At 36.7% G+C, this 17,163-nt stretch overlaps 2 protein-coding genes across 2 annotated transcripts; one reads left to right on the forward strand and one right to left on the reverse strand.

Moving 5' to 3' along the window:
• Positions 1-2,470: 2,470 nt before the first annotated feature.
• On the forward strand, positions 2,471-7,491 carry LOC110899105 (receptor-like protein kinase HSL1). The gene is made up of 3 exons (XM_022145981.2): positions 2,471-3,162; positions 4,119-6,229; positions 6,893-7,491. The coding sequence occupies exons 1-3, from the start codon at positions 2,651-2,653 to the stop codon at positions 7,297-7,299; spliced, it is 3,030 nt and encodes a 1,009-aa protein (XP_022001673.1). The 5' UTR covers positions 2,471-2,650; the 3' UTR covers positions 7,300-7,491.
• A 289-nt stretch (positions 7,492-7,780) lies between these two features.
• LOC110899106 (nuclear poly(A) polymerase 2) lies at positions 7,781-16,367 on the reverse strand. The gene is made up of 13 exons (XM_022145982.2): positions 16,213-16,367; positions 14,763-14,935; positions 14,594-14,671; positions 14,226-14,333; positions 13,579-13,641; positions 13,328-13,489; positions 12,600-12,713; positions 12,407-12,469; positions 10,865-11,194; positions 10,611-10,775; positions 9,341-9,838; positions 8,111-8,187; positions 7,781-8,040 (listed from the first exon to the last, which is right to left on the reverse strand). The coding sequence occupies exons 2-13, from the start codon at positions 14,904-14,906 to the stop codon at positions 8,016-8,018; spliced, it is 1,827 nt and encodes a 608-aa protein (XP_022001674.1). The 5' UTR covers positions 14,907-14,935; positions 16,213-16,367; the 3' UTR covers positions 7,781-8,015.
• Between the last annotated feature and the right edge of the window lie 796 nt (positions 16,368-17,163).

A 17,163-nucleotide genomic window follows, 5' to 3' on the forward strand; every position in this document is an offset into this window, starting at 1 on the left:
TTTGTCCTACTTCATGTTCAGCACTAATATGCCCTGTTTCTAGTTGAACACTACTCTGTCCTACATCATTTTCAACACTACCATTCCATCCTAATAATAACTTATTCTTACTAGCATTGATGTTTTCCATTGCCATGATCTCCTCATCAGTTATTTCTTGCACCCTAAACTTGGTTGGGGAGCAGAAATAAGTATGCACAGTTATTATAGCATACTCACAATACACATTCATCACCCTAGACTAAGGAATAACTTTGATAAAATCTAAAACATCTGCATCACTTCCTAAAGCCCTTAGCCCAAAATCAAGATTCTCACCAGGAACACAAAAGTGATAATACCTTTCAATATCGCTTGGAAGGCCAAACTTGTCCACGATACAATCCAGTTCATGCACAGAGAACTTATCTTCATCTAACAAGTCAATAAAATTGCACTCTCCTTCGACATAAGCCCTATCGGGAAATCGGGTGAATCTGCCACTGTGATAAAGCTTAATGGTGAACAGACTTGGGAACCCCACTGCATTATGCAATGATCGATTAGTATTATTCATAATTTCAATAAACGAAACTCAAAACCCTAAAAATTACCGTAGAAGGCATCGATATCAGATTGGGATAAGTGTTGTCGGATCATAAATTGTCTTCCATTGGTGTCTGAATTAGGGTTCATCGTCGAAGTTTGATTGCAGAAATTAGGAGGATGATTGAGATCGATGAGTGAAATTAGAAGGACAATTATGCGTTGTGAAGAATATAAAGGGACACAGCTGCAATCAACCTTAAAATGACAATTATACATTGCATTAAATAAACCTAACTAAGTAAATTAACTCAGTTTGGTGGAAAGGACATAAAGTGATACAAAACATGTGTTTTTTGGACATAAATTGAAACTAAAAGTTTTAAAGGGCACGTTTCAAAATTCAGTGCAAACATAAAGGACAAAAAGTGAAATTTTCTCTAAAATATTATGACCTTTTAATTCCCACCCAATCTGCCCAGCTCTGATCGCAATTCCCTTTCTGCCCAGCGACAATAGTCGTCGTTGACTAGAATTCCGGCTAGAATCTACCGATAATTAACCCCATTCCGACCAAGATATGTTTTGTTTCACCCCTTAGTGTTTTATTTGTTGTTTTAACTTTTTTTTTATTTTGCTGACTAGGGAGATTTTAGAGATTTACGAGTTGTTTGGCAACTTCTTAATGGGTAAGTGTTGAACCAGTAAGAGGTCTGAACCATTAAGTGGTGAACCAAACCATTAAGGGCCAATATAATACTTAACCATTCAGAGGCAAATGTATGACCTATTCAGATAAGAGGTCTTAACCATTCAGACTCAGTACAATGCTTAACCATTCAGAGGCAAATGTTTGAATCATTCAGACATCTGCTCGCAAAACAAACAGTCTGAACCATTAAGTGTTGAATCATTAAGAACCTCATTAAGAGCTAAACAAACAACCCCTTAGAAATTAGAATAGTTAAAGTTACAGCTTAAAACTTTGTTGTTTATGTGAATAAATTAGATTTAAAACATTGTTTTAAACTGTATTTGTTTATGTGATAAGAATTTAGATTGTAAAAACTGCGGTTTGAAAATTGAAACCTTATTTTGGTTAGATATTTAGATTCTAATGGTTTATTGATTATGTTTTTTTTAAACGCCGAAACTTCTATGATTATAACAATGGCCAGACAAGCTGTAAAACTGAAAATAAAGTACAAAGAGACAGATTAACCGGAAAAAACAAATAAAATTACAAGATTACATCACTACATCTCTAACATTGAAATTGCGCACCAAGCTTTGAAACTTTCGATATGCTTTTAAGCCAAACAAAAGACATTACCTTAATTTCTTCCACTATATGATCCATTTTCTTTGATTTTGCCATTATTTTTTTTTATGTTCCTTGATTAATTGATTATGTGAATTAGAATCATGATTGAAAAGTGAATTTTTTTTTAACATGACCCGTCCGATCCCATTATAAACGAAAATGGATTATTATATAGTTAGGGACCTAAAATCCTTAAAAAGTTTACTCTAAATTTTTTTCTAAGTCCGTCAATGATAATTTAATAAAATTTTGGATACTTATAACTTGTGCCCCGACCCCTTAATATGACACTAACGTGACTGTTTTAACTCCAACAATGATACATGTTAGTACCTGTAATTGAATGTAAAAATTGGTATAAAAAATCACGCCAGTTTGAGAAATTCAGTACCGATTCTAAACTGGTATCATTTGCTCATCCTGTATTTAGAAAGGGGTATCGGTACAGCTTGTTGCTCGTCTACCTGCCATTAGTTTGTAATCGTATTGAGTTTGTTTATAATAATAATTGGTTGGTTGAACTATTAAAAAAAATATATAAAGTATAATAATAAGTTGATAGAATAATCAATAATGTTGAGTGCTTATAAAATAACCCTACGAATAAAGCAAAGTGACATTCTACATCACTAGGCTAGTAAGTAAATACCCACCTTCTTCTACAACCCTCTTTATCCAACCATACCATATAAAACCAACGGCGTTATAATTTATAACCACCAAAATCTCAAAACCTACCAACTCATAACACACACAAAACAAAAACATGTTCTCCCATTAACCCAAAACCACCACCGGAAAATGACATCACCCCCACCACCACCACCACCACCACATCTCCACCTTATCTCCATCATCCTCCTCCTCACCATCACCGTAACATCACAAACATTCTCAACCTCCGAACAAACAACCTTACTCAACCTTAAAAGAACATGGGGAAACCCACCATCCTTAACAAACTGGAACTCCACCACATCACCATGCACGTGGCCGGAGGTCCACTGCCGACACAACTGGGTCGTCGGACTGCAACTTAACAGCAAAAACCTCACCGGTTTAATTCCGGGGTTCATATGTGATCTCAGGAACCTTGAAAATGTTATTCTGCGTGATAATTTTTTGACTGGAGAGTTTCCTAGGGTGTTTTATAACTGCTCGAAGGTTGTTGAGCTGGATATTTCACAGAACTTGTTCGTCGGAAGGTTGCCGGACGATATTGACCGGTTGTCGCGGCTTGAAACGCTAGAACTTGGAGCTAATAACTTCACTGGTGATATACCTCCGGCCATCGGGAAGTTATCTGAGTTGAGGTTGTTACATCTTTTTTTTTTTTTTTTTTTTTCTAAACTACTTATTTGCCCACATTGTTAGAATACTTTTAGAGTAAATTAATTTTTGAGTATTTGTGTTTTACTGGTTTTACTTTTAATCATTGAGTCTAAAATCAAAATGTATAACGTCCTGTTTTGTATAACTCTTTGAGTCCTTTTGAGTACAAGTTTTAACCTTTTGAGTCCAATTTTTTTTTTTTTTTAACAAAATTGGACTCAAAACGTAATAAAATGAACAAAATTGGACTCAAAACGTTATAAAATGAGCGATTAGGGACTCAAGGCGTTAAACTTTTTGATTTTGTACTTAAGTGGTTAAAACCACTAAAAAATTTAATTTTTTTCTTAACTACAAACGTAACACTTACTCTACTTTACGCAATAAACTTTTTGATTTTGTACAAATGTTACTGCTACTCTGCTTCACTTCTACTCTACTTTACACTAATAATTTTAAGAGTAACCTGCCAAAATGGTCCCTAGGGTTTGATCACTTTTGCCACTTTAGTTCAAAACTCAAACCTTTTAAATCTGGATCCTGTGATTTCAATTTTGTTGTCATTTTCATCCAAAAGCAAAATCTAGTCAGATTTTTCAGTTAACATCCATTTTTTTTTTTAATTTTGTCTTTTTCATCCCTTCTAATGAATGACAAAATGGTCAGATTTTTTAATTTGTTATAATAAAACGTTACCATTTTGCCCTTCATTAAAAGGAGAAAAAAAGACAAAAAACTGAATGTTAACTGAAAAATCCTAACTACTTATTTGTGCAGGTTATTCCATTATTTTTAACAACAAATATCATATCACTGCTATTCTACTTTACACAAATAATTATGAACTACTTGTTTGCCTGGGCTGTTGCATATTTTTAGCAAATATTACTCATACTACTCTATTGTACACTAATAATTCTATTACTTTAATGCCCAGGTTGTTACATCTGTACCAGAATTTGTTTAATGGTAGTATACCTCCAGAGATTGGTAATCTATCTAAACTGGAAGTATTAGGCCTGGCATATAACGATTTTCCGGATCCAGAAATACCGTTAGAGTTCGGTAGATTGAAGAATTTGAAGACGTTATGGATGGCAGCAACTAATCTAGTTGGTAAAATACCAAAATCATTCTCGAAATTGATCAATCTCGAATCGTTAGATTTGAGTTTAAACAAACTTGAAGGCGAAATTGTTCCCGGGTTGTTTCTGTTGCGGAACTTAAGTGATTTGTTCTTGTATAAGAATAATTTATCAGGACATATTCCGTTATCGATTCAGTGTTTGAACTTGAGGCGGATTGATATCTCGATGAACAGATTAAACGGATCCATTCCTGATGGTTTCGGCAAACTGCGAAAACTTGAGGTTTTGAATTTGTACTCGAATCAATTTTCGGGTCATATGCCAACAAGTATAGCTCATATTTCGACACTGACGATTTTTCGAGTGTTTCGAAATAACTTTACTGGAGAATTGCCTCCAGAGTTTGGAGTTCACTCCAAACTCGAAGCATTTGAGGTGTCCGAGAACATGTTTTCTGGAAAACTTCCGGAAAATTTATGCAAAGGCGGTTGTTTGAGAGGCGTCGTTGCCTTTTCAAACAACCTCACTGGCGAATTGCCGAGATCACTCGAAAGATGTGATAGGATTGTCACTATCCAACTCTATGATAACGAGTTTACCGGTGAGATTCCTTTAGGAATCTGGACTTTATCAAATATTTCGAGTTTGAGGCTCTCCGGGAACTCGTTTTCGGGTGAGCTTCCGCGTAAAGTTGGTGGGAATCTCTCTAGATTAGAAATTAGTAACAACAAGTTTTCGGGTAGAATTCCGCCGGAGATATCATCTTGGGTGAAACTCAATGTGTTTAAAGCTAGTAATAACAAGTTTTCAGGCGAAATACCGCCTGAATTCACTGCTCTTTCGGAGCTAACCGTTCTTTATCTTGACGGAAACTCACTTTCTGGTGAGCTTCCGTCACAGATAAAGTCGTGGAACTCGCTAACCATTTTGAATCTGGCCAGAAACAAACTCTCTGGCCAGATTCCGGCCTCGTTAACTTCTTTACAAGATCTTCTCGACCTTGATCTATCGGAAAATCAGTTTTCGGGCCAAATTCCACCACAATTTAACAATATGAGGCTTACCGCTTTGAATCTTTCTTCCAACAAGCTCACCGGAATAATCCCGCCATCTTACGATAACATGGCTTATGAAAACAGTTTCCTCAACAACCTTAACCTTTGTTCTGCATCCCAAATCTCCAATATCGGAAACTGTTTTGTCAAAACCGCACACTCGAACAAATTCTCACCGAAAATCATATCCATGATCATAATAGCATCAGCATTGGTTCTACTTGCAGCCGTCATGTCAACGTTGTTTGTGTTCAGAGACCGCGTAAAGAAGCAGCCGAAACGAACTCGCACAATATGGAAACTGACCTCATTCCAAAAAATGGATTTCACAGAAGCAAACATTTTATCATGCATGACCGAAGCGAATGTGATCGGTATTGGTGGTGCGGGGAAAGTGTATCGAATCGGGGTTGGTCAACCGCGTGGTTACGTTGCTGTGAAGCGTATTTGGAACAAGTTACTAGACCAAAGTCAAGAAAATGAGTTCACATCTGAGGTTTTGATATTGGGTTCGATTCGTCACTCGAACATAGTAAAACTACTATGTTGTCTATCTAGTCAGAACTCCGAGCTTCTGGTTTACGAGTACATGGTGCACCAGAGTCTAGACAGATGGTTACATGGGAAGAAGAGAAAATTGGAGCCCGGTTCGGTTCCGGGGTTTGTTCTGGACTGGCCCAGGCGGCTGCAGATTGCGATCGGTGCAGCCCAAGGGCTTTGCTATATGCATCATGATTGTTCGCCGCCGATTGTGCATAGAGATGTGAAATCAAGCAATATATTGTTGGATTCGGAATTCAAAGCGAAGATTGCGGATTTCGGGCTTGCGAAATTTTTGGAAAAGCAGAAGCCTGGTGAGGATGATATGTCTTCCATTGTTGGCTCATTGGGTTACTTTGCTCCTGGTAAGAACACTCATAAACTACACATTTTCTTAAAAAACAAATCATTCATGTTGAGAATATAAGTTTAAAGTAGGGTGTGAATTTCTTATAAGACGCGAGAACACGACACCAACTTAACATAAAATTCGTGGGTTTGGTTTAGTGTAAAGGGGTCCAGGTCTGTGGCGGACCCATGAATTATTTGTTGGGGGGGGGGGGGGGCAGATGGGTGGTTCAAGCATATTTTCAGGGAGTGCGGTCGGGTTTTTTTTGCCTAAAAATAAACTAAATCTTTTTTTCAAGGGGTGCGCCCGCCCATCCTAGGCTTCACCTAGGTCCGCCCCTGGTCCAGGTCCGTATGGGTCAGGCCTTCGAACACATTTAGCTAAACGTGTCGCGTTCATGGTGGGTTTACGGGTTGACCCGTTTAATTTTATACTTGCGTTTTAAAAATATATTTTGTGCTTGACTTAAAAGATGACAAGAAAAGTGAGGATCAAAGTTCTGGGGTATTGGTATGTAGAAATATAAAATAAGATAACATAAAAATTTCATGTTGAACGGTGTGTTCGTGTCACCCATGAAAGCTAGTGTTGTTTTTATATCACGTGTCTAACAAGATTTTTAGATTTGGTTGAAATTTTGTAAGTTTGACCTCAAAAGTCAATGTGTGTTTCATTGCAGAGTATGCATACACAAGTAGAATAAACGAGAGAATAGATGTTTATAGCTTCGGCGTGGTCCTACTTGAACTTGTAACGGGAAAAGAAGCTAACGAAGGGGATGAAGATTTAAATCTAGCCGAATGGGCATGGAAGCACTACGAAGAAGGTGGTTCCATGATGGGAGCTCTTGATTTAGAGATCAAAGATCCAGACACTTACATGGAGGAGATAAGCACGGTGTTCAAATTGGGGCTCATTTGCACAAGCACGTTGCCTTCAAGTAGGCCATCGATGAAAGATGTTCTCGAGATTCTTAAAAGATGTAATCCGCTTGATCTACTACCCGAAGAGGTGAAACATGGAAGGGAAGAGTTTGCTGTTGCACCTCTTCTCAGGAGAGAAAGTTACGTCACGAGTTATCACTGAAGTGAGGATATCCTCAACACGAATACATAATGTTTATCCCGAAAAGTAGCTATACGCGCCAAGTGTGAGAGTATTATTATTATTACACTCTGAGATATCTAACAGTAATACTATCTTGTTGTAATGAATGTTGTATTATACTATGAATGTATGCATCAGAAGCAACTAATGAGCTTACAAAACCGCCCCAAATCAGTTGTAAATGAGTTCATTCGGGCCTAATAAAAGGTCGATTTTGTCAGCTCTTTATACAAATAGTTAAAAACTGGGTCGCTATGAGCAAGCGCTACCCATCAACATTTGTGCGTCGCCACCACTTGCTGCCATAAAATCAGGTGAGCCCTTTTTTGTATTTTTATTTTTCTAAAACGACCCATTTTGATTAGACCCGTTTTGACCCGAACTAATTTTGACCGATTACAAATCAGTATTAACGACTTATTCCATCCCAACAAAGCGATCGACGATGGAATAAGATCAGTTTTCATGATAAACATAAAACATGCTTAAATAAAATCCATGCAACAAAATTTGTCTCAAACAAACCAAAAACATCAGTAAACATAACAAGAAACTTTTAAGGTCTAAAACAAGCCTTATAGACTCTAGTTGGATCACACACTATCCATTGTACCATGTTCAAAAACAAAACACCAGGGACTGATTAGTGCCGCAAAGGTCACCCTCTGCAGCAACTTAACAGCGCTCTCAACAGCCTAGGCCGTTGATTCCAAGCTCAATCTGTCAGACAAAAAAGATCATTTATTATTAATTAGCATTGATTAAGAAGTTGAATTTGAATACAACATACCTTATGGCGGGTGGCTGCATTGATTCGGTTTTTGCTCCATCCTCGGATTCCATTACAACCTTCAGTTGAACCGGAGACTGCAGACAATATAAGCCAACAAGAAGGAAACTAATATTAAGTCGTCGAGAAAATGGTTCAAATAAAAAGAAAGGAATAGAAAGTAAAACAAATAACTCTAGACTAGCCCTTAAACCTTACAAGACAGATAAACCTTACAGTGGGTCAGATGGAGCATGGCCTGTTAACTGACGGTATATCTAGGATTCTTGCTAACTATTTACTAAACAAGTACAGGGTACGTGTACGCTCCAAATACTTCTAGAATAGATTAACCCTTAAGTTGTGAATTTGGATTTCTTTAGAAACACGAGTGTATGAGTTTATTGTGTCTCGGAAGAAATTCCCAAAAAACATCGATATCAATCTATAGATCTGAGACAAAATAAAGGTTGTATAGCACTTCTTAACTAGAAACACTTATACCTCTCTCTCTCTCTCTCTCTTATGTCCTCCCTCTCCATGAATCATGACTCAACCCCCCCCCCCTCTACACACACACACACACTAAATTATAATACATATGACAAGGACAAAAATGTAATTTTACATAGTTTTAGAAGTTTAAGTAAGTATAATTTTTAAAACGTATGGTACAATCTTTTGAAACACATGGTTGATTTTTAAACCAACTTCTCCCTATGATTTTTTAACGGCGATAATGTTTTCATATGCTGATATTTTAAATTAAAAAAAAAAATATATATATATATACCACTAGAACAAGCATTTTATTCTCTTTAATTTGAGTATGGTATTGCCATAGTTTTTTTATTAAAAAAAATTAACAAGTTACGTGATTACTGGTGTCTGTGTTCCCTGCTGCATCGCACAAGAACCCCTCTGGTGTGTGTGCATACACACACACACACACATATATATATATATGAGAAGTGAGATAAGCAACCTGATTAATTACTTTTGCAACATTGATTCATAATGTCGCATATTTGAGTAGTTTTACAGTTGTGACTCAATGTAAAAAAGTAGAGAATCAGTTTGCTACACGCACATATAAATAGACACACGCATAGTCGTATACACATGTGTGTGTTTTCATATGAGCACTATAAAATAACTAGTAATATTCAGCTTCTTACTAGCTTTCAAGTCTATATAGGCTATGAATATATACTTATGCAAGGATGAGGGTGACAAATAGTAAAAACTCACCTCAGGTGTGAGTCCTTGAGTGATTGGGCCAGCAGTTTCAGCCCTTTGTGGGCTCACAGAGGCTTGTTTCTTTAAACTACTAGGCCCAGCATCCCCATTAGAACCCTCATCATTTTTCCTCTTGGAACGCCTCTCATAAGACGGAGAAATGGAGCCTCGAGCATCTCGATTTGACGTTGTTGTGGACGACTGTGGAGTGTGCCTTATTTGTCGTTGACGTCTATGCCCTTGCGGAAACACATATGCTGGAAGGTCTCTCCTACGCACATGAGACACAAAGATGTCCATCCCGGGCCTCCAATGTTCATAACTGTTTACCTCTAGCTTAAACTCGTCCACTGTGCTCCGAATATCGAACTGGTTGTTCTCTTGGACTTTCGCTCCTGGCTGCCTCTGAAGCCCCATAAAAAACGCACAATGTGAAAACGGTTTTGATGTGTCGGCATACGCTTTTGGGAACGGGTGGCACTGTAGCGTCGATACCGTATCACGTTCGATCTGAAAACGACAAAAAAAAAAGAAGTCAGATTTGTTCGTGTTCGTTTGTTAAGGAAATATATGTGTTCACGAACTGTTCATGAACACTTACCGAACGAGATATTCTGTTTGTGTCCGTTAACGAAATGAAAGTGTTCGTGTCCGTTTGTTAATTTTAGGTAACTGATGCAAATGAGCGTTCATGAACACGAACGAACACAAACTAACGAACACAAATAAAAACAAACGAACACAAACAAGTGTTCATGGACAGAATATATAATACACTGATACTTATTAAATATTTTATTTGTTAGAATATTGAAATATGTAAATAAACTATAATAAATAAAAACACACTATCGGACACAAAAGGACATAAACGAACAGGTTACCGAATGTTCACAAACATAAATGAACGCCCACGGCCTTTGTTCAGGTTAACGAAATTTCTTGTTTGTGTTCGTTCATTTATAAAATATAATAAATAGAAACACTAATGTATTATCGAACACAATTGGACATAAACGAACACGTTACCGAATCTTCACAAACATAAATGAACAAATGCGGCCTTTGTTCAGGTTTTTTTTACCTTCCAAAAAAAACTAAACAAATGAAATATCTTGTTCGTATTCGTTCATTTATTAAACGAACGAACTTCCCGTCGAACGGTTCACGAACTGTTCGCTAAACGTTCGGTTCATTTGCAACCCTAGGTAGGTCAACTACGGATCAAAACAAGTCAATGTCAAAACGGGAAAGTTAGACTAGTAATAACGATTAAATGGACCTTCAAAGTAAGGAATCTAAGGCGGGATTCCACCCATCCTCTCCACGAAAGCAGATCATCAGCATCTGCGGCTACAACGTCTACCTGCAAGTAGTTTTTATACGACTCGAAAAAAAGACACGGTTCAAACAGAGCACTCCAATTTGCTCTGTTCAACTCGATTTCCTAAAACGGAGTCAAAAACAAGAATACATCATCAACAGTAAACACATTTAAAAAAGGTTTGTAAATCAACAGTCTGAATTACTTTTTACCTCGCAAACCTTATTTCCGAAATGAAACTGTTCGACCATAACATGAAGAGTACTTGCGGAAACGTTGTAACTAGAGTTCATGCAAGGGTATGCAGGAGTGATAATCGGCATAAGATGAGTTCGGTCACTTTTCCACTTGCGTGGGTCCCATACGCTAAACCCAAGATCATCATCTTCGATTGGGGAAAGCATGACGGGGTTGGGCCAACGCCAGTGTGTGTATACTCTGAAAAAACGGGAAACCAGCATACTAGGTATTGCATTGGGATAGAGCTGGCATACCTGAGCAACTAAAAGAGCCCAATTCACACCACCGAGAAACCCCGTAACCTGATCAAAAACGTCAGTAGTCATAACTATCATAATATAATTCTCGCGTAAAATAAGCAAAATGACGGATGTGAAAAATGGGTGGCGGTTAGAAAACGGGTCAAGATTAGGCCTGTGAACGAACCGAACGAACACGAACATATAATCGAACACATTTTTTTGTTCATTAAGAAAATGGCCATGTTCGTGTTCGTTTATATTTGTTCATTTAAAGCTAAGCGAACAGTTCACGAACATAAATAAATGAAACGAACATAATTTAACAAACATAAAACAACACAAATAAACATAATTGAACAAACATAAACAAACACAAATGAACATAATTGACCAAACATAAAAGAACATAAAATAAAGTAGTTTTTTTATATAGATTAGTGATTAATCATGATAAGTATAAGTTTCATTGGAAAGCCTGTATTTATTGCTAGAAAGTGTAATTACTAATTAGTTATATTTGTATAAGTAGTTAAAAAGTCCATTATATGTTTAATTGTTTATATCTATATAGATATAACGACTCAGGTATTTATTAAAATTTATACAAACACAAACGAACAAACATAAACGAATGTAAATAACATAGTTGTCAATAGCGAGCATACCGATCGCTATAGCCTGCTATGTAGCGTATAGGTCTAGGCTCGCTAGTAGGGTTGTAGCAATAGATAGCGATAATAGCGACAACTTATTTTTTTTAAATATAAATAGTCATTAAATATAGCTATAAACTAGCTGAATTTTAGGTTTTTGTTAAATATACATGTAAAATAGCATATATACCAGGGTTTTTTTTTTGATATAATATACATATAAATTAAAAAAAAAAATTATAGTGTATCGCTATTTATAAAATAGCCGCCCACTATTTATCGCTATTCGCTATGTAGCATATAGGTACCTTATCGCTATTTGTCGCAATTCGCCATTAACAACTATGGTAAATAAACAAACGTTCACGAACATAAATGAACGAACAAAACATTTGTTCATGTTTGTTCGTTTATTGAATAAAAGAACTTCCCACCGAACAAGTTCACGAACACTTCATGAACATTTGGTTCGTTTACAAACCTAGTCAAGATATTGAATGTTAAAATACTGTCTGGCCCGTTAGAAACAACATACTAGTCGAGTTATAACCTGAATTTTAATAAATGGGTCAAAACTGTCACCCATAGTAATAAAGCTAAGCAAAGAATGAAATCTTACATTTGAATAAACACCACGCCTCTTAGCCCAGAACTTCAAACATCTTAGTGTTGTGCAGAAGTTCTACATATTTTATGGCAGTCGAATAAATGTAAAAGATCAATAATGTTTATATATATGAATATGTGTGTGTGTGTGAGAGAGAGAGAGAGAGAGAGAGAGAGAGAAAGAGATTATAGACCAAAATACATGCCTCGACATTTGGAACAAGTTTAAGAATTTGATCAGCAACCCGACATCCATTGAGACTTCTCACGGTTTGTTCGTCAGTGTTGTACAACACAGAATTATGCGAGATATCCAAATCCTGTCACAAGTTAGTTTCACAAGGAGAAAAAACAAAACTCAAAAACAAAAGATAGAAGAAAACCGACGTGATCATATTAGCAGTTTAGCACAGAAAGTGAAACAATTGCAAAATCAATTGTTTACGAGAATCTAAGCAGTTAATGCGGTATAAAACCGGATATCGATCAAGGGCCGATATTTAAGATATCGGTTATTGCGATGGGATATGGTAATTTTATTATCATGCAGAATTTATATATATAGCAATAGCAATTTTGCACTAACAATTCAATATACTCTCCTACCATTAACAAATTAACTTTTTGCAACTTGCATAAAAAAACTAACAATTGTAGCAAGTAGGAACCGATTAAGACTTAAAACACAAACATCTAACACTAATAATTAACAATTAAGACTTAAAACACTATAAGCAACATTAAGAAGAAAGGCTAATGGTAGAACTAAGAAGAAAGGTACTGATATCGGGAGAATCGGTGATATATCGGTCCAATATCGCCGATAATACAGTACCGATGTTCTGACTGATACTTTAGATGGGGGCCGATAACCGATATATATCGGTGAATGCATAGGCCGTAAGTGAATGCAGAAGGGCATTTTGGTACTTACTTCCGGAACAATCAGTAGAGATACACTAGCGTAAAGAAGATCAATAGATATTCCTTGGAACTTGAACTTCATCACGGGAACATGAGCATCGTCAATTGCCTGAAGTTCAGCCACTTCTTCCATCCCCAATAATATATTATGTAATATAGTGAAAAAATCATGCTGAGGAAAGAATGAAAAGGTTATTTTAAGCGTAAATATGACCAAAACAAACCCTACAAAATACACTTTCAGCTAAATTATTTGATCACCTCTCGGTTCACATATGATGGCCCGATGCATAGTGTATCAATATCAGCATTAGGACCATGTACCTGTAAACAAAATGCTCACTTTACAGTGATTTGTTCTTATCATCCCCAAATACGTTCAGTTTTTATTTTTCATGTTCCACAATTTAAATTAAATATAATGTACACGGATGGTCCCTACCTATGGTTAACCAAAATTTTGGATTTAGTCCCTAGTTTTTTTTAAAAGTACACGGATGGTCCCTATGGTTTGCACTTTGTTAGCGTATTTAGTCCCCAACTTTTGCCAAAAGTACATGGATGGTCCCTGTGGTTTGCACTTCGTAATGCATTTAGTCCCCAACGTTTAGTGACTAAATGCGTTACAAAGTGCAAAACTGCAAACCATAGGGACCAGCCATGTACTTTTGGCAAAAGTTGGCGACTAAATGCGTTACAAAGTGCAAACCACAAGAACCATGCGTGTAGTTTAAAAAGCTAGGGACTAAATCCAAAATTTTGGTTACCCACAGGGACCACTTGTGTACTTTACTCTTAAATATAAAAGTAGACGATGCAAACTATGGATAATTAATTAATTATAAACACCAAGAAGACCACTTTATAAACCGAAACTTCCAAGCAAAATAAACAATAGTGGCACGTACCCCTAAGCGATAGGATCCAAAGGTGCGAACAATACCATTAGCTTCCTCAACCATTTTTTCAGTGTACCCTTTTTGGCGGGTTAACTGCTTGACCCAATCTTTAACGATCTAAAACAATAGAACGACCTTACAGATTGATAGCCTCATAAATAAAAGAAATAAAAGTAGAAAAACGAGACTTTGAAAACAATACATTTGTATCTTTAGATCATCAAAATGATATACGTAGCAAGTAAAAAAACAGAACGGTACTTATGTTGATAAACATATATAACAATACATGATCGGCAATGAGACAATGGTAGTTACACTCATTAAGACTAAAAAAATAAATTATAAACGATGATTATTTAAAAATTTAGAAGAACCTGATCTAGACGACGAAGAACCTCTTCTCGTTTTGCGGTTTCTTCTGCACCCTCATAAACCCCCGAGTCCCTCAAAAGCTTATAAAAAAATATTTTTTTAAAGTAAGAAGAAAAACATGAATGTAAAAATGTGGTCAAAGAGTCAAAGGAAGACTGTGTTGTGGTGTACCTGTTCCAACAGTGTATTCCTGCGAATGTCAACCGCAGTGGGTCCAGCATATGATATAGGTTTCATCACACCGTACTTCTTCACCTCCGCCTTTTGTGGCGGTGGTGTTGGTGAAGAACCATTCTCTCTCTCAGAACCCACCATCTCAAAGCAACCAAAATTCTACAGCAAACCTAAATGAATAAAAAAATAACTTGTTTACCTAAACGGAAATAGAACAAAAGAACAAATACTTTTAACACTAAATCCATACTAACTCAAGATAGTTCCAAATAATGTTACAAGTTATAACAAGGTCAACAACTTGTTAAGATTGTAAAAGCTACATTTTGATCCCCGTCGCCATATGTAGAAACTTTCACTAAACAACTATACACACTTGTTAAAAACCCTAAGGGCATCCACAACACGAAGAGCTACAAAACTCCACCTCAGTATGCCACATCAGATTTCAAACCTCTCTAAAAAACCCTCATTTTTCCCACAATACTGAAACTTCACAAACCACCATTAAAAATATACGAAATTTATACGTTTAAAATTTGTATGTGAGAGAGGAGGGCCCCACATCCGTTGTGGGTGTGCTGAATTACACTCCACAACGCAACATCGGTCCATGAGGGGTGGTCCGTAAATTCAAACATTTGCCACATAAGAGCATTATGGATGCTCTAATAATAATCAAACCTATCAACAATGTTGTAAGAATCGCTAGGCGCTAGTCGGGCGATGGGGTACTGACTAGCGATTAATCGGAATTAATCGGATCTAGATTTTTATATGTAATTTTTAGTTATATATATACACATACGTTTTAATATGTAATTTTCTTAAGTAGACATGTTTTAACCCCTCGTTAACCCATTTTTTAAGTAACTGGAAGGAATTTATAAGGTTTGGTCGAAATTTGGCCGACGTCTCACCAAAATTTGGCCGTAATAGAACCGCCATTGACCGCCTAGCAATTAATCGGCCAATAAACGGTGAACCTCCGAATAGTGATTAATCGGCGACTAATCGGAGACTAGTCAGGATTTTTACAACCATGCCTATCAAAACTAACCGAACACACACACACACACACACGAAGTGCAACCTCAAAAAAAAAAACCCTAATTTCTTAACTTAATAAAGATCATAACCAACCCTAAAAACACACCAAACTACCAAATCAATGTTTAAAATCCTCAAACCAAAACCCTAACCACCAACAAAATTACAACTTTAACCAAAATCCAAACACAAAACCACTCAAAATCATCAAATTGAGTCTAATCAAGCTACAAAACTACATAAAAACAACAAAACAATAATGAATAATCACTGAATTTGATCATATCTAAACCGTTAATGACAATTATGCATAAATAGAAACATATGAATGGATCTAATTATCTAAACACATTTATTTATTGTTAATAATAATATAAAGAAAAGATTGTGGAAAGACCTGAAGGAAAACGACGTCGTACGGTGCATCGTCAAGCGCGAAAAACCGTAATTAGGTTGATTTTTCCGGTGGTTTTCTGATTTGAGGTTTGGGGTCACTGAAGTCAAAGTTTTAATTTCATCGATTGTGTTTGTGTGTCTTAGCTGTACCTTTTTTTTTCTTTTTTCTTTTTTCTTTTTTTTTTCTTAAACTTGCCCTTGTTGGTTTATGTTTTCTTACTTTGGGCACAAGTGTTCTTCTGTCTATTAGTATTTGGTATGCATGAATTAGAGACGAAATAAAATGGATTATTATGATTGAATGGAGAAAAAAGTGTTTGGTTGGTTAATGGAATAAAATCATTTGTTCCATAAGACATTCATTCCTTCAAAATCATTCTATCCACCATTTTTCATTTCATCCTCACTTGCACCATTTATCAACATCACAACCCACCACATTCGCCACCACCCACCACCACCGCCATCGGCAACCTGCCACCGCCTCCGACACCACCCCGACAGCCACCACTGTCGGCGCCACCCACCCGCCACCGTTGCCACCCACCACCACCACCATCGACGCCACCACCAACCACCGTCGCCGCCGCCGCCGCCACCAACCACCACTGAAAGCCGTCAACGCCACTCGCCGCTGCCACCACCACCCATCGCTGCCGCCACCCACAATCACTACCACCACCAGGATTCACCGTTGATTTTATTCCTTTGTTTTTCTTTCCAACCAAACAATACTCAATAATAGTTCATTCCATTCACATATAGTAACGAAACAAGACATGGAATGGTAATGATACATTGCATTCCCTGTCCATTTCATTACCTCTTCCATTTCATTCCCATATACCTAATAGACCCTAATAACAATAATAAACAACATAAAAATATCTGGAAATAGTTTAAAGGTTCTAATAAAATTCTTATTTTCCTTAATTAAGTAATAATTATAATT

Source organism: Helianthus annuus, chromosome 13 (genome assembly GCF_002127325.2).
Source record: "Helianthus annuus cultivar XRQ/B chromosome 13, HanXRQr2.0-SUNRISE, whole genome shotgun sequence".
Classification (NCBI taxonomy): Eukaryota; Viridiplantae; Streptophyta; class Magnoliopsida; order Asterales; family Asteraceae; genus Helianthus; species Helianthus annuus.